This window comes from Struthio camelus, chromosome 6 (genome assembly GCF_040807025.1).
Source record: "Struthio camelus isolate bStrCam1 chromosome 6, bStrCam1.hap1, whole genome shotgun sequence".
Lineage (NCBI taxonomy): Eukaryota > Metazoa > Chordata > Aves > Struthioniformes > Struthionidae > Struthio > Struthio camelus.
In genome coordinates, this window is record NC_090947.1 from 44,436,671 (window position 1) to 44,461,838 (window position 25,168).

The window sequence follows — 25,168 nt, forward strand, 5'->3', positions numbered from 1 at the left end:
TATAGTGCAGTGTTAAAAATAATGAGATGATCAGAGTTACAACTGAGAAAAAGACCATATACTTTTACAGCATATGCAGGCAGGGCAAAATTCATCCCAAAGTATCACTTTTCTCTCCTCGCAAACATTCTACGTTTGACAGCCAAGCAAGCTCAGCCAACTCAGCAAGAACAGGTAAAATACAATGAGGAAGCAAAAAAAAAACCCTGAGATGAACATTTCTGTATTTGAAAAGAATACGATGTCTAAAGTTCAGATCCCATACCTGCTGGACAACGTGAATAAACACACTGTCCTTAGCCAAAGCTTAGAATGTGAAAAACACTTTCAACCAGGCTGTTTAAGCTTTTTTGGAATTTCAGATTTGTCAGAGGACTGTTAAAAATGCAGATTAAACTAAATACTGTCTAGATAAACAAAATGTTCCATCAGAGGAAAAAAATGGAAGTGAGTCACAGAACTTAATGGAAACTTTTGCAAAGCTTTTGTATAACCTAATCACGAATCCTTAGAGTGCATGGCCTATGCACCTGTTGGAGGACAAAGACAGGAAGGAAAAGGGAACAAAATTAATAAATCTCAAAACCTAGCTATATAATCTATATAATCTATGTACATAATACATACTATATATATTGTCTGTAAAGTTGAATATATTTTATGTTATGTTATAGGTAATATATTTATTTTATTTATGATTAAATTATAGTCACAATTTTGACTCTGTACATAACCTAGGACCTCTGACAATACAAATAATATTCACAATAATAATGGACTCTAATTGCAAATCCAACCACAAAAATACAGGAATTAGAAAAACATGTTCATTTGTTTGGAAGTAGCCAAGTATTTAGAGAAGCAAAGAAAGTTGTTACTTGTTAGGTAAGTTCCCTGGAACATATTAACTACACATAATTATGATAATCTTTGCAAAACAGAGGGTTCTAGAGTAGACACTTCCCAATCCATTGTCAATCCACTACTGTTCATTTTTTAGCTTTAATAGGTTAAAATACAGTAATACAGTGGTTCTCATAAGATAAAATTAGGATGATTAATCATTACTTACGTCACTCTGAATCTGCATCATATTTCTTGATAGTTCCAGGTTCACAGCATCAGGCAAGAGCGTATAATTGTGGATTAGCTGTTTATAGCCAGTATTTGTGACTGCTTCCTGCGCTTTCTTGGCAGCTGTCACACTGAACATATCCAAGGGAGTGTGATATTTGGTCTTAGTAATTTCATAATCCTTCTTGTATTCACGATCTGATTGCATTTTGGCCACATTCATGTAATGAACAAGTTTAGGATCATCCTGCAGGCTACGGTATCCAACCTGTTTGCCCTTCTCTTTCTCATATGATTCCTTGTACTTGTACTAGAGACAAAGTAAAAGAAAGCCTTATCTACTCTGGTAGGGAAAGACAAACCTCAATACTTGGAAATTTTAACAGCTGCAATTCATTCTATAAACTCATAAATTGTTTTCCAGACAGCCACAGATTATTTAGGTCAAAAAAGAAGAGGATTGCTAGATTGCTCAGCCTGTCTTGACCTCTAGCAAAGATATAGATCTCACTATTCAGTAAAAGTCCTCTTCTGCCATTGTCTCTGCCATATTGTATTTTACTGCCATAGCCCTCTAATTCCCAGGAACATTCAGTTTTTAATTAAAACACTAGCACAATGCTATGTTATTGAAAAGCCTAAAACATCCAGATAGCTAGACAACCCAACATTCAGACACTGAGGGGAGGCTGGGGTAAGTGGGATTCAAGTGATTTATAGCCTTTTGCTAACACTAATGAATTTATTTCTGGGTTCCCAACCTCCTGTTATAGCCTGCGTCAGATGGCACACTGGCCTTTCCTGCTGCCAGCTGACCGAAATTGACCGATAATAACCACATTTCAGTACAGCTGGTGAACGCCATACAAGTAGACCTACAATTCTCCAGCAGTTATGAATAAAGAATAAATAAGTTCTAAAAGAGGAACTTTCAAATAAGCTGGTGCATACCTGAAGTACATTAAGCTTCCATATAACGAAGAGTCCCAGCTCACCAGCACTTAGTTATATTATGACTCGTTTCTGAAGAAATAGCTTTTTTTTGAGGTTCACAAACCTTGTTATTTCATAATACCGTAAAAATTTCAATTCTCAGAGCTAAGCTTCTCTATTTCATTATATGGATATAGCATGTGCTCTACAGCATAATATGCTGCAGAACCTTTAATGAAGCAGATCTTCGTATTTCTCTCTAAGTAAATTATACTTACATCACTGGCAATGTTTCGAGAAGCTTTAGCAGCAATAATAGGAATGGCATCTGGTTTCAGATCATAACCTTTGGCAATAGTTTTTTTCCAGTCTGCTTTGTAGTTAGCCTTAGAGGGGAAAAAAGGTACAAGTTAGCAATGTTACAAGTAGTAATTGTAACAGATTTGTTTATTTTCATTATAGGTATTCTGTTTAGTCTGTGCAATTGCAAGGAAAAAAGTTGACCTCTACACAACTACATTCATATTATGATAAATAAATCTACTACAAAGATAGCAATGCAATTTAAGATAATCATTTTAATTCATGTAGTTAACTACATTAACTCCTTAGGTATTTTTTTTGCAATTTTTATGCAGAAAGCTCTGTCAGCAGTGCTTTTGCCCTTGCTTAAAGAAAATTCCTTTTCATTTTACTGAACCTTTAGGAATTCTTTTCTGTAACTTCAAAATCAGGACATCTGGTCTTCAGCAACTTAAAGTGGTCTGGCTGGTTCTTTGCTAGTGGATAGCATCTGGACAGGCTAACAGTACTTGACGGCTTTCGACAGCATGGGATAAAAGGAGCTGTGAGCTTTTACCCAGTTTCTAGAGGTCTGATAATGCCACCAAAAATTTACTATTACAAAGGCAACAAGTGTGATACTATCAGTGGAGATCTCTACAGTATTGTATGAATGCAAGAAGTCGTGGAAAGCAGGCACGCTAGTAACTGAAGGGCGGAGAAAAAGCATTTCATAGCACATCTCTATACTAGGTGAGCTAATTTCCTTTGAAAGCCCAGCAGCAGGAAGCATCGTACAGAGAACTTGTACAGCTTGCCTACACAAGTAGGCAATGTGTTCTGTATAGAAAGAGATGGCGTAAGTCTCCAAACTTACAGGGATACGCTTATTCAATCTATCCAAACACTTTGGCAAAAAGCACTGAAACGTGTTTATGTTCATTAGTACTCGGAGAAGCGCTTAACAGATTGCTTAACCAGGAAAAAAAACATTGATTTCTAGAAGCAAGAGTTTAGTTGAACTCACACCTTGTGCATTTCTATATTCAAATATAACAGCACAAATAAATAAAAGGCCGTTAAGTGAGTGATAAATAAATATATTATTGAAGAAACGATCAGTTATATGCTCACATCACTCAAATTGAAGGCATTGACCCTGGCTTGAATAAACTGCGGAACATCAGGATCCAGAGTGTATTTGTGTTTTACTTTTTCACCCTCTTGCTTATATGTCACCTGAAGGGAAAAATAAATAAATAACATATTTGTTGAGAATACAAAGTAGGTAACATTACTGCTAACAAATAAGCAAAGTAATAATGCTTAATTCTTACCAACAAACGACAATTTTACTACTTGTACAGCTTTTAGAATTTAAATATTTGTAAGATGGAATATCAGCTTATATATATATATAAATCATATGTACAGTAAAAAAATAAAATGACTATACTGCACAAATAATGAAAAACATCTTACGTCACTCAGTTGCTTGGTATTGTGCTGAGCTAAAACCATTGGCATTGAATCTGGTATACTTGTAAATTTGATGGTGTCTGGGTGCTGACGGTATTTCTTTTCATTTAGTGCTTCTCCAGCCTTTTTAGCTTTTTCAACATCCAGAGAACCCAGGGGACTCCATCCAATACCCTTGAACCAGCTGTTATAGTCTTGTTTGTATGCATTCTGAAAGGGAGAAAGCCAACATGGACCGAGATTTTCCCACAGAATTACAATCTTTCTATTTAAAAACCATAATCACATAGTCTAGCCAATGTGTTCTACATTAGCAGGAAATACTCACGAATTCTTTAAGGGAACAGACTTTTTAAAAACTTCTCTGTGATCTTGCAAGGATGAAAATGAGTTACTGTAGCTTTTCCTTCATGATTCATTTCTTATAAACAGTGACATCCCTTACATATTTACTAAGCTCTTTCTCACTCACCCATGTGAAATTTTTCACCATATGGTGACCATATAGCATGGCTGAATTTTTTCTGTGTTGCAACAGACTCTAACAGACTTGGCTTTATATGGAGGTCTACAGGGCAGACACTTTTCTACTTCTAGTGAGCCAATGGGGATGCAACCAACGCCTTTCATCCAGATATTATAATCTGCTTTGTAGGCATTCTAATCAAAAAGTGAAAATAATATTTAAAAAGCTAGGAATTAAAACAATTCAGGGACCTCTAATGAGTCTCCGTAGTTTTTGCTTGAGGTGCCTCAACAAATTCTGTTCAAACGAGGTTTTACTTACATCACTCTGAATCTCCATCATGTTTTTGGTCAGCTCCAAGTTCATTGCATCTGGTAAATAAGTATAGTGGTGCAGGAGGTTCTTGTAATTAGCATTGCTCGCAATCTCTTGAGCCTTCTTGGCAGCCGCAACATTGACCATATCCAGTGGGGTGTTGTATTTAGTTTTTGTTTTCTCATAATCTTTCTTGTACTCTCGATCAGATTGTATCTTAGCTACTTTCATATAATGAACCAGTTTCGGATCATCTTGGAGGCTCTGGAAGCCAATAAGTTTACCCTTGGCAAGTTGATAGCCTTTTTTATAGTTAACCTGTTAGACCACAACAGAACACAGAGAATATCATCTTAAGCGTAGTAACTTATCAAAAAGGAAATTAAAAGCAAAACTATGCTTTTGGTTTTTTTTACAAAAGAGTATCCCTCACATATAAAGCAGTGACCTACATAAAACAATCATAATAAAACCGGATATGTATCTCTTCACAATTCGCTGTTATACAAACATCAGTTAATTTGCATAGCATTATTATTTCAATTGTAGGTGATCCAAAGAGGGAAAGGCGCCTTAAAACTTCCCCGAGGACATCCCCAAGAATTTACTCCAAAACCGAATGACGTCTTAGAAGGTCCTTCATCTCATTTAGGATCAAGCCTATAATTAGGGACAGAGGGAATTCAGGGGTTCATTGCTCATGAAGCTGACCTACTCACTAGTGACCTACTCCTTATGATCTTCCTCAGTCATACTGGAGTGTGGGATATTTTATTTATTCCCAGAGAATTACATAATGAGACAGCCTTTTCTAAGTGTAACTATATTATACAAATACTTTAGTGAAGGAAAAAAAAACTAATAAAATATAACTATGTAAATTAAGGTTAATCTATGTTTAGACAAATAGTCCGATAACAAGCTCCACAAAGGTAATAAAGGAGTTAACCTTCAGATATCATAAATAAATATAATTGCAAACATTGCTTAAATAAACTCTTCTGAATTAAACACTTCCTTGAAGATGGATGTACTTACATCACTGATAGCCTGTCTAGCAGCCTTGGCAGCCCTGATAGGAATAGCATCACTTCTTAGATCATAACCCCTTGACTTTAATTCTTCCAATCCAGTTTTGTAGTAGTTCTAAAAGAAAAGGTGAATTTTGAATGAACAATTTCTAGCTAACTGAATCTTAAAACTGTAAGCTGAATCAAGAACTCTGGATTCCAAAATATGCTTACATCACTAATATTATAAGCATTAACTTTAGCCTGGATAAACTGGGGCACATCTGGAGGAAGGTGGTACTTGTGAATAACTTCTTCACCTTTGGATTTATACAGTACCTGCAGAGAAAATTAAAGAAATAAATTTGCCAGCCCAATGTTTATAGGCTACAAATACTTAATCATGCTGAGTGATACAGCTTAAATACGTCACTTTATCTCACTTTTTAAAAAAGATAGAGATGAAATCCTAGTCCTTGTCAAGTCAATGGCATAAACCACATTGACTTAACTGGTGCAAAGAGTACATTAGAATGATGAACATAAACACAATTACAGACCTACATACTAAAACCCAATATGAACAGTCACTTGAAAAACTAAAAAAAGAAAGAAAGAAAGAAAAGAAAATCAGATTCCAGTGATCTTCCGCTGGAAACGTGTGCGCATGCATGCATGCATGCATGCATACATTCATTTCAGGAGTTCTCTTAAAACCAGATGACTAAGCGAGGGTGACAACAGTGCAGAAATGAATAGACTCATTCGAGTGCAGCAACACGCGAGTCATAAGAACTGGACAAGGTTTGCTAACTGCCTGCAATAAGCCTTTGAAAAACAGAACCATTTGGATTGCAAGACATGACAACAGCCATGGAATATTGGGGCATGATTAGTTCTACAGAGGTTTCAGTTTGAGGCTTCAGGTAATTAATATACCTATTATATCCATACATGAATCAGAAATGTCAAAACTTACATCACTTCTCTGAGCCTGGTTGATTTTAGCCTGAACCATAACAGGCTCGTCTTCAATCTGTGTAAACTTAATAGTGTCTGGATGCTGGCGATACTTTTTCTGTTCAGGAAAATAAAAAAGTCATATTACATTTCCAGATGGGTAAAAAGAGATTTTATTATAACCAATACATCTATTTATTAAAATGTACACAAACATAAGCTAATACATTCATTTATTACTCTCTTTCTTCCTCCTAGATGTTAATCATATGTCATTAAACAGACTTAGCAATTGAAGTATGAAGCTCTATACCATCCAAAAATTAGGCACCTGGGTGAAAGGTGGTATTTACAAGGTTGATGTAGGTGACTAATTTCTCTATATGCTGAACAGAAAAAAGTTAGATCTTCTAATTACAGCATTCATAACATTCAGCACAATAAGCCCCAGGACATCTAGTCCAGACAACATAATTGTTGATAAATAGTTCATGAAATTCTGAGCATTGCTAGGATTTAGATACGAGGTCTGTAATTAGGCATCCTTGTGAAATTAGATTCACAGCTTAAATCCACTGCTTTATTTATGTGCCTAAGTCTTATGTTTAGGTACAGATGATTAGACCTTTATTTTGACCTAAACAGCCAAAGGACCAATAGAAGATCTCAGCAGAGGTGTCAGTGGATTTTTGGTGTTTTAACTCCAAAGACTCCTTATGTAAAATGCATAAAAGTAGTACCTGGAACATCTGCTTCCACTGCCACAATTTAATTATAAGGCAACAAAGACATGCTTATCTTGTTATTATCTTTCTTCCAAAAAATCAGCTGAGAGCAGAATGAATCACTGAGAAGCTGAGTAAATTAGCTAGTTTAGGTGAAAGCTTTTTGGTTAATCTCCAGATTAATATATTACTTTTCATAAACCAGGACTGAACCCATAAAGAATTCCTGTCTAGTCAATGAACAGCACAGAGTATTTCATATAAAAGATAGTATGATAGATACAGCACAAAGGGTCTCTCATTGCTTCTTCCCTCCACAAAGTGCTCTCGGCTGAGTAAGAATTTGGTTACACTAGGTTTCATTACCTCATTCAAAATGTCTGAAGCTCTCTTAACCTTCTCCACTTCCAGCGATCCTAAGGGTACCCAGCCACAGCCTTTCATGTCACTATTGTAATCAGATTTATACTCATTCTGGAAGAGAAAGAGAAAAACATGGAGGCCAGTGAAAAGAAGATTCCAGATGTCTGAATTACCTATACAAAATTATTTCAGTGACACCAGTAAGAAAGCTTAAACTCCTTAATACCACATCATTAAAACTGACTTTATGTAAAAGTCAAAGGAAAACCAAGGAAACATCTAGTTTAAGAGAAAGATGTCCAAAGCCTCCTAGAAAATAAAAACTCTGTTCTTCCTCAGATGAGGCTCTTCTTAAAATCAATGGACATAGGTACACACACTGAAAAGATGTCAGAATATTTAGTCTGCATGCCTTTAAAAATAAGGACCTCAGTGTTGTGTTTTGCCTTTCCAGTCTGGTCATTTCTCCATGGTAAGTTATCTGGATGTCAAATTACATATGAAATTACTGTGATTCATAAAAGCTATTTGCTTGTCAAGATTAACAAATTACAGGGGTTAATTTTGAACCCAGTTTGCCTAGGTATTGTGTTCTTACTCAATATAGAGCAAAGAATGTGCTGTGCTCACATCAGAACACAGCATCAAAAGTTCAAAAATTTAACTTTTTCAATTTTTCAAATTGAAGGGTCAATCATCACTTGACTGATAAACTTGAAGTGATCAGTTCATCACTGAACTCATCAAAAGTTGAAAATTCTTTCCGCCAACACTGTTAGGATACAATACTCCAGCTACATCGCACAGGCATGAGACCTTCAACAGTTCTCAATGCAGCTGTGTGCAAATATACTTGACTTAATCTAAATGAACTAGTTTGGTACTGTTGCACTAGCATGATGCTCTGCCATCATCTGTTCAGCCTGCTTTCACTCTACATATAGTACTCTGCTAAAATGCTACAGCTTTACACTGTACCAAGCTAGCTGATACAGATTTCACTGTAATCTTTCTGCATGCGCTGCACTGTAACATGTAGCGATACCCCTACAATTTTTCTAAAATTGTTTGTGAAGCTTCTCTGTTAGCTAAACCAGTATGACAGTGAGTCTTTTAAACACCTGATTCAAAACATTTAGCTGACCAGGACATAAGATATAGTTGGTATAACTAGATGTCTCCTGTATTTCCTTGGACTGAGACCTCCTTGACTTAAAAAGGTTTCAAATTCCACCTGCTGTTTCTGGAAAGGTGCAATGTTACTTGAAAAAAGTATCTACTGAATTTCTCAGTTTCTTGAAACATGGCAATTAGCTTTGTAAATCTTCAGTGTTCTACAAAACCAATAAAAATACTGTGAAACCCACTGAGATCTCATTACATTCTCAAGATTTGTAATTTTTTGCAATAAATATTCTGAAACTATCCACTTATGGTGTTAAAACAGACTGAAGTTCTTAATGCAAAAAATAAAACACATTTGCTGCTTCTGAACTAAATCATTTGTAACTTCAAAAGAAACACCAAAAAACTAGAGTCACAATAAGAAATAGAGTTTTTTTCAAAGTACTCTGTATAGAAACGCTAAGTTTAATTACCTAAAACTTTCCCCAAAAGTTATCCTGGGGCTAGCAAACACCGTCATCACTTTGGAACTGCTGATATTAATTAACAAAGAGGATAACTCAATTTATTATACACATCTATTGAGTGAATTCCACACTGACATTTTAAAGAAATACACCCAAAGAATAGATGACACTCTTGGTATGCTTCCCTTCACAAACTCTTGAAGAACAAAGCTACGATTATTTGTTGAGAAGCCCTGGTTAGATCCTCATTCTCTATCTGCTAAATGAGTTTCTCTAGAAATATTGCAGCCCCTATAAAATATTGTCAGGTTGAGGGGTGGAGGTCAGGTATTTAGGGAAACTAGGTCAACAGCCACATGTAAACTTTGTAACCATGAGTAAGAAAGTTATACGCGTAAATTATTCATTCATTCGATCCTTTTTTTCCTGTTGTAAACTATTCTTTACTGCTAAGATTTACAATGCTTGTTTTTAAAATGGTTGTTTTGCTCACAGTATTTATTACTTGTCTGAGCCCCTCAAAAGAGGGTTGTTACATATGGAACTTCACCAGAATCAGTAAGTAATTCAGATTAATAGGTACGGTACGCAGTCCTCTAAAATACTCAAGACTATATTAAGGAATGTCCTTGCAGAGAAGCAAAGATTTATTGCCCACAGCCTTGTCATGGAGCATTCAGAGACCAAAGAAAATATGCTGCCCTGAACGATACCAAATAATACTTTAGAAAAGAAGTCTGAATATGGGGATCAATTTAAAATAGGTTTATCACCGTGCTGCTGAAAAACAGTCACTATTGTAACTCCCTAATCTACTCAAATCCAGTTCACTGGAAATATTCTGAACACCAGAAAATAAAGTTAGCAGCTATAAATTCCTCTTCAAAGATTTCTACCAGTTTCTACTTCTTGCTTTGCAAAACAAACAGCTCATCATTTTTCAGAGCAGACTAAAGGTGATTCTGTTGGCACACATTATTGGCAGCCAGAAATGGTTCTACTTTAGTTACCATCAGTGTTACCACAAGCACAAAAATACCAATTCCTTACATCACTCTGAAGAGTATAGGCTTTCTTTGCAAGCTCCACATTAACGCTGTCAGGAGGATAAAAGTAACTGTGAGGGATGTTCTTGTAGTCCACGTTGCTGGCAATTGCTTGAGATTTTTTAGCTTGAACAACTGGGATCATGTCCAATGGTGCCGTATAATTGGTCTTTGATGTTTCATAAGCCAATTTGTACTCGCGCTGAAAAGGAATTCAAGAAATACATTTTGCTACTAGATTAATTCAAGGACAGTTCTGTACTTCTCTCAGAGAATGCTGCCTTCTGGTATAACAATACGTGCTTGCTATTCTATCTAAATGCTCAGAAGTTCAGATTAACTAGAGATATTAAGATTGCAAATAGACAATTATTAAGCGCAGGCTATAATTACGTCTCTCAGATATAAATTATGGATTGTTTATTTTCATTAAACCAAATTTTAAAGCTGTTTTTATGTGTTATCTGCAAACATAGCATGTCCTACATTAATACCTGGTAGACTATAAGCTGATATATAAGTCCAACACTTGATTCTGTTTTAGACTTGTATATGTATTAATTCATGCCATATAAGCTTAAGGAGTAACTTCAGTAGGTGACAGAGCTGGCAGATTTTCACAGTTTTTGTGTGCTATCCACTAGAGAGAAAATAACATATATTATTTTACTAGTGTATCGTACCTCATAAACAGAAATTGATACATAGGAAGTTGGAACTGAACGCTAAAGGAACCCAGCAAGTGTTAGCAAGCAGGGAGCAGAAATAATCAGCTGTGTGAGGTTCCCAGGGCACATTACAACTTTAACTTCAGAACAAAGGCATTACATAATGTAAATAATAGGAAAAGATGGATCTATTCATACATTAAAGCTCTGCATAACCTGGTCTGATCTCATAGCTGACCCTGCTTTGAGCTGGACGTTGCACTAGACAACATAATGAGGCCATTTCCAACCTGAATTATGCTATTTTTTCAATCTAGATTTTCCTTATAATGAAGGATTGTTCCTTCATTTCTGTAAAAGACCTAGCCTACAAAACAGAAATGAAAAACAGCAGGAATAAAATAAATTAGTATAAGGATTAGGGTCTTACATCACTCTGCTGTTTGGCCACCTTCATGGAATGTAGTATCTTGGGATCATCATGAACACTTAGGGCTCCAACCATTTTCCCTTTACTCTGTTCATACACTTTCTTATATTCCACCTGCACAGCAAGAACAAAAGAGTGAAGCCAAGCTCCATTTAAAAAGCAACCTGAAAAGCTATTGTAATCAAAAGCCATACTTACATCACTTGCAATTTTATTGTGAGCTTTAGCTGCAAGAAGTGGAATTGCATCAACTTTGATTTCAAATTCCTTGTCTTTAGACTTTTCCCATTCATACTTGTAACAATTCTGGAGAAAATAAACAAAAATGTATAAGTCATAAGAATCTAACTAATTCAGATGCAACTAGATATTAAATAGAAAGCCAGTAATCAGCATAAAAACTACTGCCAGTATTTTATATTACAAATTATGATTATTTTGAGTATGACACAAAAAATAATGCACAAAGACTACTACAACTTTCCTAGCAATGTGAAGGGCATTTGCAGTAGATATTTTAAGTATAAACTTTTTAACCCTATTTCACAGCCCCTTAATACTTCCATACAAATAATTTTAGCAAGACCATTCTCTCTGCGTCTTTACACAAAACACCAATGCTTATTACATTAATAAATATAATATTAAGACTATATTAACAATTATTGCATTATATGCCCGTTATGTGTATCTGTTGATTTTATGAGTGTGTGTGAACTATTTTGTCTGCTTGGAATTTTTGCAGCAATCCTAACGTTTATTCTTACTGTCAACATAACTGTTTACTTGTACTCCACATTTTCACACAAAGTGTTTTGCTTTGAACAAATCTTGCTATCTACAGTAGAATATAAAATTAATACTCACATCACTAATGTTATATGCATTGACACGGGACTGGAGGAAAAACGGAGCATCTGGCGGTATGGAACATTTGAACTTCTCACTTTCATGTTTAGCTTTGTATTTCAACTGGAAAACACGGTAAGATAATCCTTTAGGAGAGTCAGTCTTAGTTGAACGGTCAGAACAGAAGTGAACAATGGGATAAAATCTAGTTTTTGTTAAAAATATCACTATACTTCATAATATTACGATTACCTTATCTGAATAAAGATATAATCCAATTTTATTGGTGAAATCCCTGGATGATGAAACCTAGGCCTACTAGTATCAGCTTCATTTGGAGCAGTATCAATTAGCATCACTTAAGGAGCTGATTTTCTCCTAGACAGGCAAATTATTTTTGGATTCAGTCTTTCACCATTAAATTAATGGATCCTAGTTACAACTTCTGCAGGTTCCTCACAGCTCAGTTTCTCCAGCCTGCCAAGGTCCCTGGGAACAGCAGCCTGCTCTACAGTGTATGAACTGCCCCTGTCCCCCGCCACCACTTTCAGTAACATCTGCAAACTTGCTGTGAGTGCACCCTGTCCTGTCACCCAGGTCATTAATTAAGACATTAAGCAGGGATACCACTGGTAACCACTCTGCCGTTGGACTTTGTACATCTGAACATCACACTCTGAAGATTCATCAGTTTTATACCATATACGCAGATTAAAAAAAAAAAAAAACACTTGATAAATATATACAGACTGAATCCAGAATTCCAGATCAAATAATTTTTAGGGAGGCCTGAAATTTGCAACAAGATCAGAATGTGTGACTCCAATTTACCTCCACTTTCAACTACTATAAACTCCGAATCCTGCACTAGATCTTTCTTAGTTCAGAGGTCACAGAGGAAGTCACAGAAGAGACACTGTAATTCTTTCTATCGTATATACCAAAATTTAAGATATCTAACTATCTTGGTTGTTTAGTAAGTTTACTTACATCACTCAGCTGTTTGCTATTGATCTCTGCTTGCTTCTGCACTGGCGAGTCTGTCACTTGAGTAAATTTTATTTGATCAGGATGTTTTTTGTAGGTGTGCTAAAGGAAAATAATGAATATGTTTACAGCACACATGCATAAGCAAAACTTTTTACTAACTAAGACACAGTATTGTAGCATTACTTGTGATAGCTAGCAGTTACAGCATAGGTGAAGATAAGCACTGTTCTACACGTTACTTAACAAAATCAGAGAGCAAATAAATTTTTAAAGCATTTACTGTAAAAAATATATAGCCTTAAGCAGGCAGAGGTTTGAAGTTCATTCTACATTTCAGTACCGTTCCTCTGACTTTACGTTTTTACTTGTTAAAAACAGATTGTGCTGTATCTGTCTTGATCACTAGATGTCACAAAAGGCTTCTAAAATATATATGATTTTCGCTTCTAAAAGTCACATATGCTAAAAAGGGGAAATTCAAAATCACAGAAGTTAACAGGAATCACTCAAGATTTCCACAGGCCTTAAAGCGGTCATTCTGTACAAAATCGACTACTTGGTAGCAACTACTTACATCTTTACACTGGTCTAGCTTCTTAATAGCTTCGTATTCTTGAGTTATGGTCTGAGGGAAGTAGCATTTTGTCTTCTCTTCCTCATAATCTGCTTTGTAATTTTTCTAGGGATAAAAACAACATTCAGTTAAAAAAGCAAAACTGATCTTTCTTTGAAATGAAAGTATGACTGTGAGAACAGAACTAGTGCCGTACTTACATCACTCTTCATAGCTTCAACTTTCATACAGTGTGTATGATGTGGGTCCTCATAGCTCCCTAAATAGTGTCCTAAAATGTTCTTCTGATATGCATCTTTGTATTTTACCTGGGGGAAAAAAATCACAAATTGATAACCAAAAGTAATCAAGAGTGTCAATATGAACAAATGCAAAAATACATACATCACTAAAATTCTTTAGAACACTGTCAGTCTGAAACTTTGGAGTGTCACAATAATTGATGCTTGTTCCTTTTGATCGTTCATAGGCTTCCTTGTATAATTTCTGCAAAACAAAATAATGACAGATAATATAGAAGCTTTTATTGATACTCATTCACAATGCATTAAAAATGACAACAGTAACACTGTGAAATGACATGAAGAACTATGACCAGGCCATCTATAATAACAATGCCAGGATATCCAAATAACAAAACTGAGTTCCAAAGCAGGGATGTACACCCCGACATTTCCATATGTTCAGATCAAGGTCATAAATCTCACTGCATTATAAAATTAAGGAAAATAATCAAAACTAATTTCAAAGTCAATTTCTTTCCAAAAAATCACAGTATTCTGTGCAGCTCAATATATTTCAATCTTCTGTGAAAATTTTGGTAATACACAATAAAATAGTACAGGAAAACCTATTCAGTTAAATGATTTCCCAAATTATTTTTCATACTTGTTATACGAATAAAATATTTGTTAACTCGAATGTTAAACATCAAAGTGCTTGAGGTGGAACTTGCATTTTTGAGGAGAGTAAGTTTTATTAGAGATTTGAAAGCCAGATCACATGTACAAAGGCTCTACCTAGTATTCTTAAGATCAGAAGAGGGCAGACTGCTCAGCCAGTTATTCCATTGTCATTGTGAGCAGCATGCATAGATTCCAAAGGAAAGCTTTCCCATGACATTGAAAAAGAAATGGCATTTTTTTTCCCCAATGATTTTTTTTTTTTTTAACTTTTTTTAGTGACTCTTAGGATTGTAAGGGAAGACAGGAAGGTCTGGCTCAATTTTTGAACTTCTGACACTAAGAAATATGAAATCTCTTTCCATACAGATGAAAATAGCAAGAAGAGATAAATCAAGAAAGCCATTACACCCTTGAAGTGAGCAAAAGAATGCAATATGTAGGAATATGTGAAATTATTACATCTTTTAACACTGTTGGGATCATCTGAAGTTCCTTGAAGCAGAAAGAGAACTGTCATCTCCTGATCTGTTTTTCACAGGGATCCAAATGCCCTGTATAATAATTAGCTAATCTCCTTATACACCACAACTATTTTCACACTCTGCTGTGGAGAACTGACTCCTTAACTAGTAAGGAATTACTGTTCTGGCTGGTTGTATCTCATGACAAATAGTAAGTCTATAATACAAAAAATGCTGAGAGATCCAATGGAGAAGCCTTGTAAAGAAATGATGAGTTTAGGGTTATTGTACATGACTGAAGATAATCCAACTGAATTTTGATAATACTTACATCACTCAGTATATTTCCTGCAGCTTTTAATTGCTTCAATAAAGGGTTCTCTGTAGCAGGAAGTACATTATAATCTGCAATAGCTTTTTTCTTTTCATAGTCTGCTCTGTATTTTATCTTTAAAAAAATAAAAATAAAAAGGGTGAGGTTTTTAAAATCACTTATCACTTCTGAATGTTTATGATGTCAGTTAGAGAAAGTTAGAGGATCATGCTCATTAGCACCAGGAAAGGACAACATTCAGTTAAGTTGCTGCTTTCCAATAAATGTTCCTAGGAAGCAGGCCAAAGAAGCTTTCCTCCATTTAACAGACAATACTGAAAGCCAGACACCCACTGACCTCTATTTTCTTGAAAATTTCAGGAAAATACTCTTCCTGTGTTTTTTAACTGGTGATTCATCATGACAGAGGACCATAAAAGGCACTCAGACCAATAGAGTGCAGGAATGACAAGGTAGGAGGCACAATAGAATTGTTTAATAGCTATGAAGTAGGTTTCTCCCTCCCAAGCTCCTCTTCAAATACACTCTGACTTTTCAAGTATTGGTCAACATCTCAAAATAGTCATATTCTTCAAATTAACGATCTAAGATCATCCTTGTCTTCACTGATACATATACTATCACAGAAAACGCAGAAGTCGAACAAGATCTGGACTTTCAACAAAAGATATACCAGCATGACGTCACTGAGATATACTGAGTAAAGATGAACAAATGTGAAAATACTGAGCCAGAGTCAGCTACTTTAATATGGTCTTAGTTAATAGTATAGACTTAGTCTAGCTAAAAATCAGGCATATAATACGATCAAAGTGAACAATGAAGAAAATTCTGCCTCACAGAAGTAAATTCTACTTCCTGGGTACTGTTGCTGAAGGTCATAAGGATGGCTAGGAGTTATTGGAGGCTTTGCAACGGAGTGCATAGAAGAATACATCTTTTGCAGGTAGGAAAATAATTTTTACCTTCGACAGAACAGCCTCAGCACAAACTAGCCTGACTTCAGAACTATAACTCAAACTAAATTAGTGGGAGCAGGCTTAACATACCTTACTGACATTATCTCCAAGTCGCTTATTAGCTTCATATTCTGGAGTTTCAGTTTGCATAAAGTAGATTTGGTCTTTCATGTTTTCAAAGTCTTCCTGATATTTTCTCTGTTAGGAAAAGAGCAAAATAGATAATAATGTATCAAATGCACTTACACTATAAATCAGCTATCCATGAAGTAACTTAAAGAGTAAAAGACAAATACCACAAATGGAGCAGGCAAAATGAATCAGTCTTTTCCAAGTTAATACAAAGAGAAGATAAAGTTGCATGTTTCAAGATTTTCTGAAGAATTCACTTACCATACTTATATTTTCTGAATTCATTTTTGCAATTGCAACATCATAGCACGGAGTTTGACTCCACTTGCCTTTGATCTTGTTTTCATAATCTTCATGGTAGTTAACCTAATAATGAAATGAAATAATAAAAATTTATCCTCAAAATATCAACTAAAACAAAATATCATCATCTTCAGATACAGCTCAATTTTCATGTGACAGATCTGTTTTAAAAGACCTTCCTTTTAACACTGTGCCACATTTTATGTCTGCCTCATAGCCATTTTACCAGCTTTTATCAAAAACACCTTAAATATGATTTTTCCCTAATTACTCCAGTATTCCGTTATCCCTCTCGGTACCTTCTCTGGCCAATCGGACGAACAACTGAAATAACTCATCTATTCTAAAAGATAGTAGTGACTAATAAGAAATTTTCTCCATGGGATATCATTAACACGTTCCTTTGGCTGAGTTATGTTTTCTCACTGATCACATATTAGTTCATATTCGTTAAACTGGAATTTACCATTGCTACTGCTGAAACTTGTCACAAAGTGCACGTGGACAGCCCTGATAATACAGGGATTGTCTGGTAGACGTGATATCTATCACTATATTTAAGCTCATAGAAATCAAGTACCAACTGTTTCAACCAGCTTCTTTCTGTTTAATAACAAAATGTCTTCTTGAGTTTTGAAACTCCAAAAGGAAATTTCAACAGAAGGAAGCGCACTGCATTCTACTTACATTACTGAGTTGCTTTGTCACTTTCTTGGCTAGTTCCACGTCAGGTGGATCTGGCAGAGAAGTGAATTTAGATTTTCGTTCATCATGCCCTTTTTTGTAGACAATCTGAAAAATGAAAGAAGTCAGCTTTTACACTATCTGCTAATAAGCGATAGAACATTTACTCCAAAACCTACTAATGCTACCATTAACAAAAGTAGTTGTGCTCATAGCTGCTGCAGTGTAAACTCTTTCAACCAATGTATTCTGAGAAGCGTCTCAGTAAGAGAGAGTGAAAAAGAATCAGCTCCCTGTGGAAGTTTTTAAGTATATTAACATTATCGCCCCGATAGACATGAACTAGAGAAGCTCTGGGCATCTTGAAAATTCACTGAAATGTTTAAGTGAGACCTGAAATCATCGGTTGAAGAGGGCTTTTTTTTTTTTTTTTTTCCATCAGTGAATCACATAGCCTCACAAATTCCTGAGTTTTCTTATCACTACCTTAGAGATATAGGCTTATAGAACTACATCAGAGAACTGGGCTTATAGCCAAACATGGGAGTTTCTTCACATTTTCTGAGAGACGCTCAAGGTCTTCTTATTGGTTATCTCAGAAGATCTTTAATAAATCGTTTCATTCATTCATTCATAACCCAACTTCCAATTGCCAATGTCTGCCAGCTAACAGAGAGTACACACCTTTCTATACAAAGAGTACTACTGTCAGTGCTTTCAGTGCATACTTTATGCACTTCTATTTCCTTTTCCTTTACAAAGATTTTATACCTAGTCTTAGCACACCTAGAAGTCTACCAAGTTACACTGTAACACTCATGTGATCCAATGGACAACCAGGCTTTGATACTTACATCACTCAGAGCCTTTTGGGCCTGTGCCACCCTCCTGAGCTCTGGACTGTCATTGTATGGATAGAATAATGTTTTGTCTCCTTCCCAATCCTCTGTATAGAGTTTCTGAAAAACAGAAAAATGCCAGAATACTCATTATGAAATTATCTTTGCCTTGGAATGCTTCTTGCACTTTAGCTCCTTCAACCTGTGATTTTCATTACCTTACTGAACATTGCTGTATTTTTTATTGCATTCACAAGTTCTGGAGCATCAGGGGGAAGTAGGTACTTGTCTTTATTCTCCTCCCAATTCTGTTTATATAACACCTGGATGAAAAGATTAGCATGTTGGTTATTCTATTATTGGGAAAATACTTACATTTGCTAACAAACAGCCTGCTCTAAAGATTTTTTTTGAAATGCGAGTCTCAAACCAGTGCCACTTAAAGATATCATCAACAGGAAACATAAAAAATTATGGGATTTTTTACTTGCTTTGATCAACTCTGCTGTCTCTCCCTGACCTTCGCAATTGTTCTATAAACATTGCTTAAGCAGCCCAAGCTCAAAATCTTACTCTTACTTGTTAACGTAATGATCCGTTAATATTCAGAACCCTTCCTGAAAGTCACACCTCGCTCACCTTGCTCACTTGCTGTGAGACCTTCTTTGCATGTTCTATATCCTTGGCCTTTTCATCAACATGGCAAATAGTCCTAGCAACTTCACCAGCCATGCGGTATTTAACCTAGATCAATGCATATCAAGAAACAATTATTTTTACGGCAAAAATTGACAGTTTTTTTAAAGCAGAATATTGTTATTTTGATGCTTAACACTGTAAACATTCGAAACCTGAATTCAATAAAACATTTAGGCATAAGATCAACCTTTAGCATGGACTAGCTGTTCCTTAGAAATGAAACCTAGGGAAACAAATGGATTTTGTGAATCGAGACATGCAGCTTCGAGATAGTGTCAAGAGCAACGAATCCTAGTTAGAGGTAGTGCCCGTCTGTAGTCATGGAGTTGTTTCTAAGAGTACGCCTACCCTGCAGAAGCAAAGAGAGAGAGAACGATCCCTGTGCTAAGCAGCATACCTGCATTACACAGTCCATTATTGTGTAAACACTAGTTGTAGTCCCCAAAGCAATATAGCCACATTACTGTGGCAAGCAAGTAGCTTGGTCACAAAACCATCCTAATGCAGTTACACCACTCCCAGCTTGAGAGCAGGCTCAGTCAGCATTAGCTCATGGATTGCTGCATCACACTCCTCAATACCTCCTAAGTCAGAAGAAGGGTAGAACTTAATACACACTCATCTCCTCAACACTGCTTAGGTTAGGTGACCCCCCCCCCAGCTTCAGAGGTTCCCATTCTTAGGGACTTAACTCTCTCTATTTACCATACAGAGAAGAAAGATGACTTTCTAGGTGGATTTCAGTTTCCCAAACTGTGAGGCTTACTGTTGAAAGGGAAAGTATAGTTGCTTAAAAGAAAGAGGAGAGAGGAAGAGCTAGCTTCCAGAACTGCAGGCACTGCATCTGTGTGGCAAATGTACCTAAGCTAACTTGGGAAGGCAGATCACACCGTGGGATTCACATAGAGAGGGGGCAGAGGGGGAAAAATATCTTGGAAAATCCCATAATAAATGACAAGATGCATAGACGCTCATTTTGCAATGCTTGGGAGTGTAAGCATCATTGCTGCAATATCTTTTTAGACAATTTACTTTTAGTTGCCCTATGAAAACAAAAATGTTTAAACACATATTAAAAGCAAAATTCTATGCTTATTAGTCCACAGTGTAACTTAACTTCAGCAAAAATTCATCAGACACGTCATATGTGACAACTGCAGGATGCTGTGTGTGCTATATTCAAATTTCAATGATACAGACATCACCATCATCTCTCATGTTTTTCTCTGTAACTGCTGATCACAATTTTTCAAACCTCTTTGGCCGCAGTGAAATTGAACTATTATTCAGGGGGTCAAGAACCTTCCTGAGAGGCCTAAATTCCAACCTAAATCCTAGAACTAAAATTCATCGTAGAGTTGCTCTTATAATCTTGATAAAGTTTCTACTAGACATTCAGATTGCCTGATCATAACATTATTAAAAAAATCAATTCTTATTTAAAATTTTTATTTATGACACAGTTTGCTTCTTTACCACTCAATAATTTTTCTTATGACAGCTGATACCTACCTCACTGAGCTGGTCTTGTACTTTCTTGATTCGGCGAAGTTCTGGGGTATCAACTGTGGAAGCATAGGGCTTTCCTTTTTCTTTTTTAAATTTTTCTTTGTATTTATTCTGAAAGGAAATAAGAACAAATATAACTGGCATATGGCTTTCCTTTTTCTTTCTAAACCATTCTTGTATTGTTCTGAAAGAAAATAAGGACAAATAGAACTGAGACATATCCTAAAGTTCTGGTAGGGATTTATATAGCAATTATTGATTTATTTACCTGATGGATATAGAAATTTTTGGTAGATTATTGAATAGTAAAAATTGGCATTACTCAACCAAAATTTGCAGAGTAAACCAACTGACTTTCTTCCATCTGATATAACTGAGAACATCCATGTCTACCTTTAGCCTGTGATCTAAAGCATGCTTTTAGACAGGCTAACAGGCTTTTTAAAATCCAATTGATTTTGTTCTCCTTGGAGTTTCGAATTGGTGTATTTCCAGTTGTTTCAGAGGTCAAAGATAAGGAGAATATGTAGGCGAGAGTAGCAGTCCTAGTTCACACATAAGCCTTTTAACAGTGAATATTGGTAGATAATAGACATTAAAATTCATGAGAAAGGAGCTGACACCATCTGCCACTATTCAGAGTAATTTTTTTCAGAACACTTTTCAGAACATAGTACAATATTGGTCTACTTTGGACTTTGGTACTCCATATCGGAAATTTAGTTTGGTGCTTGTTCCCATAAACTGCACACAGGAACTTTTCCTGGATAGATAGACAGCTAGAAAAAATACACTATTATAAAAATGTTGAGGTCTGTTGCTCAATAGACTTCAGTCTCTGTATCTTCCTTGACTCGTGTATCTAAGTCGTCAGATACAGCAGTCTTATTAACTGACACCTCTGACAACCTTCTCCCACCTCCCTCAAGGCACTTTTTGTGTCTCAATGATTATGTAACACACTCCAGCAGGAAATGGGCAAAAGAGAGCTTGAAAGTTCCTATTTGAGGTAAATAACACTAAAACACATTATGAAATGAAGTACCAAAGAAAACAGAACAGTAGTAGGTAGGTTTGCACTGCTACCTATTAAATATTTTTGAAATTGGTGTTCCTAAAGAAATAAAAGACACATATGGGACAACTTACCTCACTGAATAGGTCCTTCATTTTATTACTGTGTTGCAGATAAGGTGTCAAAAACTTAGATGGGTCCACTTTTGTCCGTATTATCTTCTTTCTGACTGGAGGCGCTGCATGCTCAACAGAAGGTCTTTCATGCTCAACTGTATATATGGTGGTTTGGGGACCTGTGAATTCTGTGCTAGTGATCTCAGTGATCACCTAGGAATAAGGAAAAATAATTATTTGCTTTATCATTATAAATCATCATTTTACTGTAAGCATTTCTGAACTCCTCTGTCTAGCAAAAGGATGCTCACCTCTGATCCAGTAACCACCTACAATGATGAAAAATGGTGACACTTTTCCTGCTGGGATTGCCCAGGGTGCCCACTATACATCACCCAAACTAAAAGCACAAGAAATTAACTGATCGGCTGATTTCTGTAGCAAGCTCATGCAATTATTCTCCAGAGGCCCTGGGAGACAGTAGCTCCTGCTGCCTCCATTCTGTATGCATAACTTCCACCAGCATCGGGGGATTCTGAGTGGGGGCTACTGGCAGCTAACGTGTAGAAATGTTCTCAGTGCTGAAGCTGTGTTGAAGACACGTGTGACACAGACAGGGCTCCTAACGATGTCACTGAAAGCTGTGCAAATAGACTAAAGGTGCATACAGTCCTTCAAAAAGAAATCTTGCAAAAGGAGAGAACAGGATCCAGGAAGACAGATAAGACTAAGTCTTTGGGCTCTTTTAATAAGCACATCATTGATTAGCAGACTGAACAAATGCCTAGAATTCACCTTTCCTATTAATCTACATTTTCTCATATGGATAGTCAGATCATAATCATGGTAGAGACATATTGGAGATACATATATAATCAAAGGATGAAGTGCATCCATCGGAAAGAAGCCCTTAAATTAAATCTTTTAGATGTCTATTTATCAATATATTTATGTCATAAGCAATAATTTTAAAACTACTAAGAGTATAATTAGGAGAATTTTAAAATAATTATTAAAACTGAAGAACACCAGAATTACCTGAATAAGGAAGTATCAAGGTTTATTTCCTATCAGTGAGCTTAAAAAAAACAAAGGCCTTTAAAAGGGAATGCATGAAGCTCAGATTTTTAGATAGCTATTTGCATTAGTATGATAGAGACCAGAATATACATCAAACATTAACTTGAGAAGGAGCATACAACACTTAAATTCCAAAAGGTTTGTTTACTATGGGGCTATTACTTGCCTTTCAGTAATGCTGTCCCAGTATGTTATTAGTCACTTCAGCACTACTGCAAGTTAGTATCTTCACTTCACTTCAGATATACAAGGTTTCATTTAAGGTTTGTCACTGAATAGCACTGGGGAGTTTGAAACTTGGCTAGATGAACACTGTGAAAAGTACTACCGTCATTTGCTTTATGTTCACAGAACAGTGAATTTACATGCTCCAATGAAAAGTTGTAATAAATTCCTATAAAACTTGGCTTATTCAAAGAAAATGAACAAAAAAGAGAGGCTTGGTTCTGAAAATATGGCATTTCATGCAAAAAATATCCTTTTCTTTTCATATGATAACTCATATGATAACAGGCTCACATGATGCTAATACATCGGCCTGTATTTACAGCTGATGGGAGAAAGTCTAATCACATTAGCTAGACAGACATTCTTCATTCTACAGTATTACCTTCCAAAACTGATGGAAATCAGACACAGAAATAATCCATCATGCTATTGCTCCTTTTAAATCCAGTTGGGCTATAGAATTTAAAACAAAATGCTTGAGGAACTCAGCAGCTGACTTCATCTTTAAAAAAAAAAAATCATAGGACAATCTTTCTTTGGAAGTGTAGTCCTAGATTACTTGCTCAAAGGGTATTAATCAAGTTATATTTTAGTACATAAAAAATTTAGGAATTTGGTCTAATCCAGGAAACAGACAGGAGAGATATCTAGAACAAGCTACAAGTCCTCTAGATCAACCCACAACAGGGCCTGGCGTAGGAAATAGAGTCTTTAAGAAGGAACTGTCCACTGATATTTGTGATATTTGTGTGTTTAACATGAAAAATCAGTCCTCGGAATGAAAAAATTTGATCATTTAGCATTACGCATTAACTGCACACACATATACACCACCAGCAACTTCACAGGGGCCTTTACCTCATGTGGTTCACCCTCCTCAATAACTGTCTCCTCAATGTAGTACTATAATAAAAAAAAAAAAAAAAAAAGGAAAAACAAATCAGTTAGGCCATGTCATACAAGGATAGCAAAATGTAATTCCTCCTCTTAGAAAACCGTAAGACTTTTAAAAACACATTTCTGAAGAAATAGGACTGTAGTTTATAGGCAAATATGTAGTCTCATTTGCATCTTTGATAATCAGTTTTTTTTTTGACTAATAATTTTTTCCATACGTTCTTTAACTTAACTTCCTCCCAAGTAATTAATAAAGGATCATTATCTAATTTTTCCCACAAGAGGGAAGGCTAAACGATGACTACATTAAAAGAAAGAATCAGCATTCAAAAGAACAGGATTTCCAAGTTTCTGGTAATATGCCAAGAGCACTGCAGCAGGTTTCTCCCTCTAAGGCTGCCCTGCTTTAGAGTTATTCTCACCTAACAATCTAAACACCTAAATTAGGCCAGTCATACCCAGGAGGCGATGGTGATTGGTTTTCAATTATATTTTTATTAAGTAAATAGAAACGATGATTTGGTGTTTGTTTGTTTCCTTTTGGTGGAAAGACTTCAGTCTTTCTGATTTTTTGAGGATATGTTATTTGACATTACTGCATATCTTAGTATACTCAAGGAGAAAATAGTAATTGTGAGGTTCAAAGTTTAACAGATTTTTTTCTGCATGCAAGTTCTGCCTCATATCTGAAAATCCAGGTTTATGCTTAGTTAGAAATGGCAAAAATGCAACACTAAAATTGTTTTCATGAGATCTAATGCGAATTTCTGCTGACACATGATCAAATTTATCTAGTCTATCCATCCTGAGATGAGATTGTCCAACTTGTTCTTAAAAGCTTCCAACCATTTGCACTTTGTTACTCTGCAGGAACCAGCTGGACCGCTGAACCATCTATAGATAGGAATTTTTTCGTAATGCCAAAGTGACATTTTTCTCACCAAAAATTAAGCCAGTTGTTTATTAAGTTACCTTCCCCTGCCCTCCCCCAACAAAACTTTCAGAAATAATAGATCACAACAATGGATCTCCATGATGAGATTTGTTTATTTCAATAAACAAACATTACGACCTGACTCAAAAATTTCTTTTTTTCTTTCTTCAAATTAAATAAACCTAGATCTTTCAATCTTTCCTCTTAGGTTTCATTTTCTAATTCTAGCATTTCTGATGCTTTCTTCTGAACTCTTCAAGTCATTAATCTTCAGTGCCCAAAACTGGACTTAGTTCACCTGATGAGGCCTCACCAGT

At 35.8% G+C, this 25,168-nt stretch overlaps 1 protein-coding gene across 1 annotated transcript in view; it reads right to left on the reverse strand.

The window, feature by feature from the left end:
* The window catches only part of NEB (nebulin), a 145,043-nt gene that overhangs the window by 114,321 nt on the left and 5,554 nt on the right, over positions 1-25,168 (reverse strand). The window contains exons 3-29 of the mRNA XM_068949383.1: positions 23,879-23,923; positions 21,731-21,925; positions 20,585-20,692; positions 19,013-19,117; positions 18,592-18,696; positions 18,389-18,493; positions 17,538-17,642; positions 16,809-16,913; positions 16,506-16,613; positions 15,454-15,570; positions 14,141-14,242; positions 13,957-14,064; positions 13,757-13,861; positions 13,183-13,281; positions 12,211-12,315; positions 11,542-11,649; positions 11,344-11,457; positions 10,250-10,447; positions 7,611-7,718; positions 6,539-6,637; positions 5,794-5,898; positions 5,588-5,695; positions 4,556-4,867; positions 3,772-3,978; positions 3,424-3,528; positions 2,286-2,393; positions 1,073-1,384 (exon numbers count right to left, since the gene is read on the reverse strand). Of these exons, the coding sequence (XP_068805484.1) occupies positions 1,073-1,384; positions 2,286-2,393; positions 3,424-3,528; positions 3,772-3,978; positions 4,556-4,867; positions 5,588-5,695; positions 5,794-5,898; positions 6,539-6,637; positions 7,611-7,718; positions 10,250-10,447; positions 11,344-11,457; positions 11,542-11,649; positions 12,211-12,315; positions 13,183-13,281; positions 13,757-13,861; positions 13,957-14,064; positions 14,141-14,242; positions 15,454-15,570; positions 16,506-16,613; positions 16,809-16,913; positions 17,538-17,642; positions 18,389-18,493; positions 18,592-18,696; positions 19,013-19,117; positions 20,585-20,692; positions 21,731-21,925; positions 23,879-23,923 (3,501 nt within the window). The remainder of the gene's footprint in view (positions 1-1,072; positions 1,385-2,285; positions 2,394-3,423; positions 3,529-3,771; positions 3,979-4,555; positions 4,868-5,587; positions 5,696-5,793; positions 5,899-6,538; positions 6,638-7,610; positions 7,719-10,249; positions 10,448-11,343; positions 11,458-11,541; positions 11,650-12,210; positions 12,316-13,182; positions 13,282-13,756; positions 13,862-13,956; positions 14,065-14,140; positions 14,243-15,453; positions 15,571-16,505; positions 16,614-16,808; positions 16,914-17,537; positions 17,643-18,388; positions 18,494-18,591; positions 18,697-19,012; positions 19,118-20,584; positions 20,693-21,730; positions 21,926-23,878; positions 23,924-25,168) is intronic.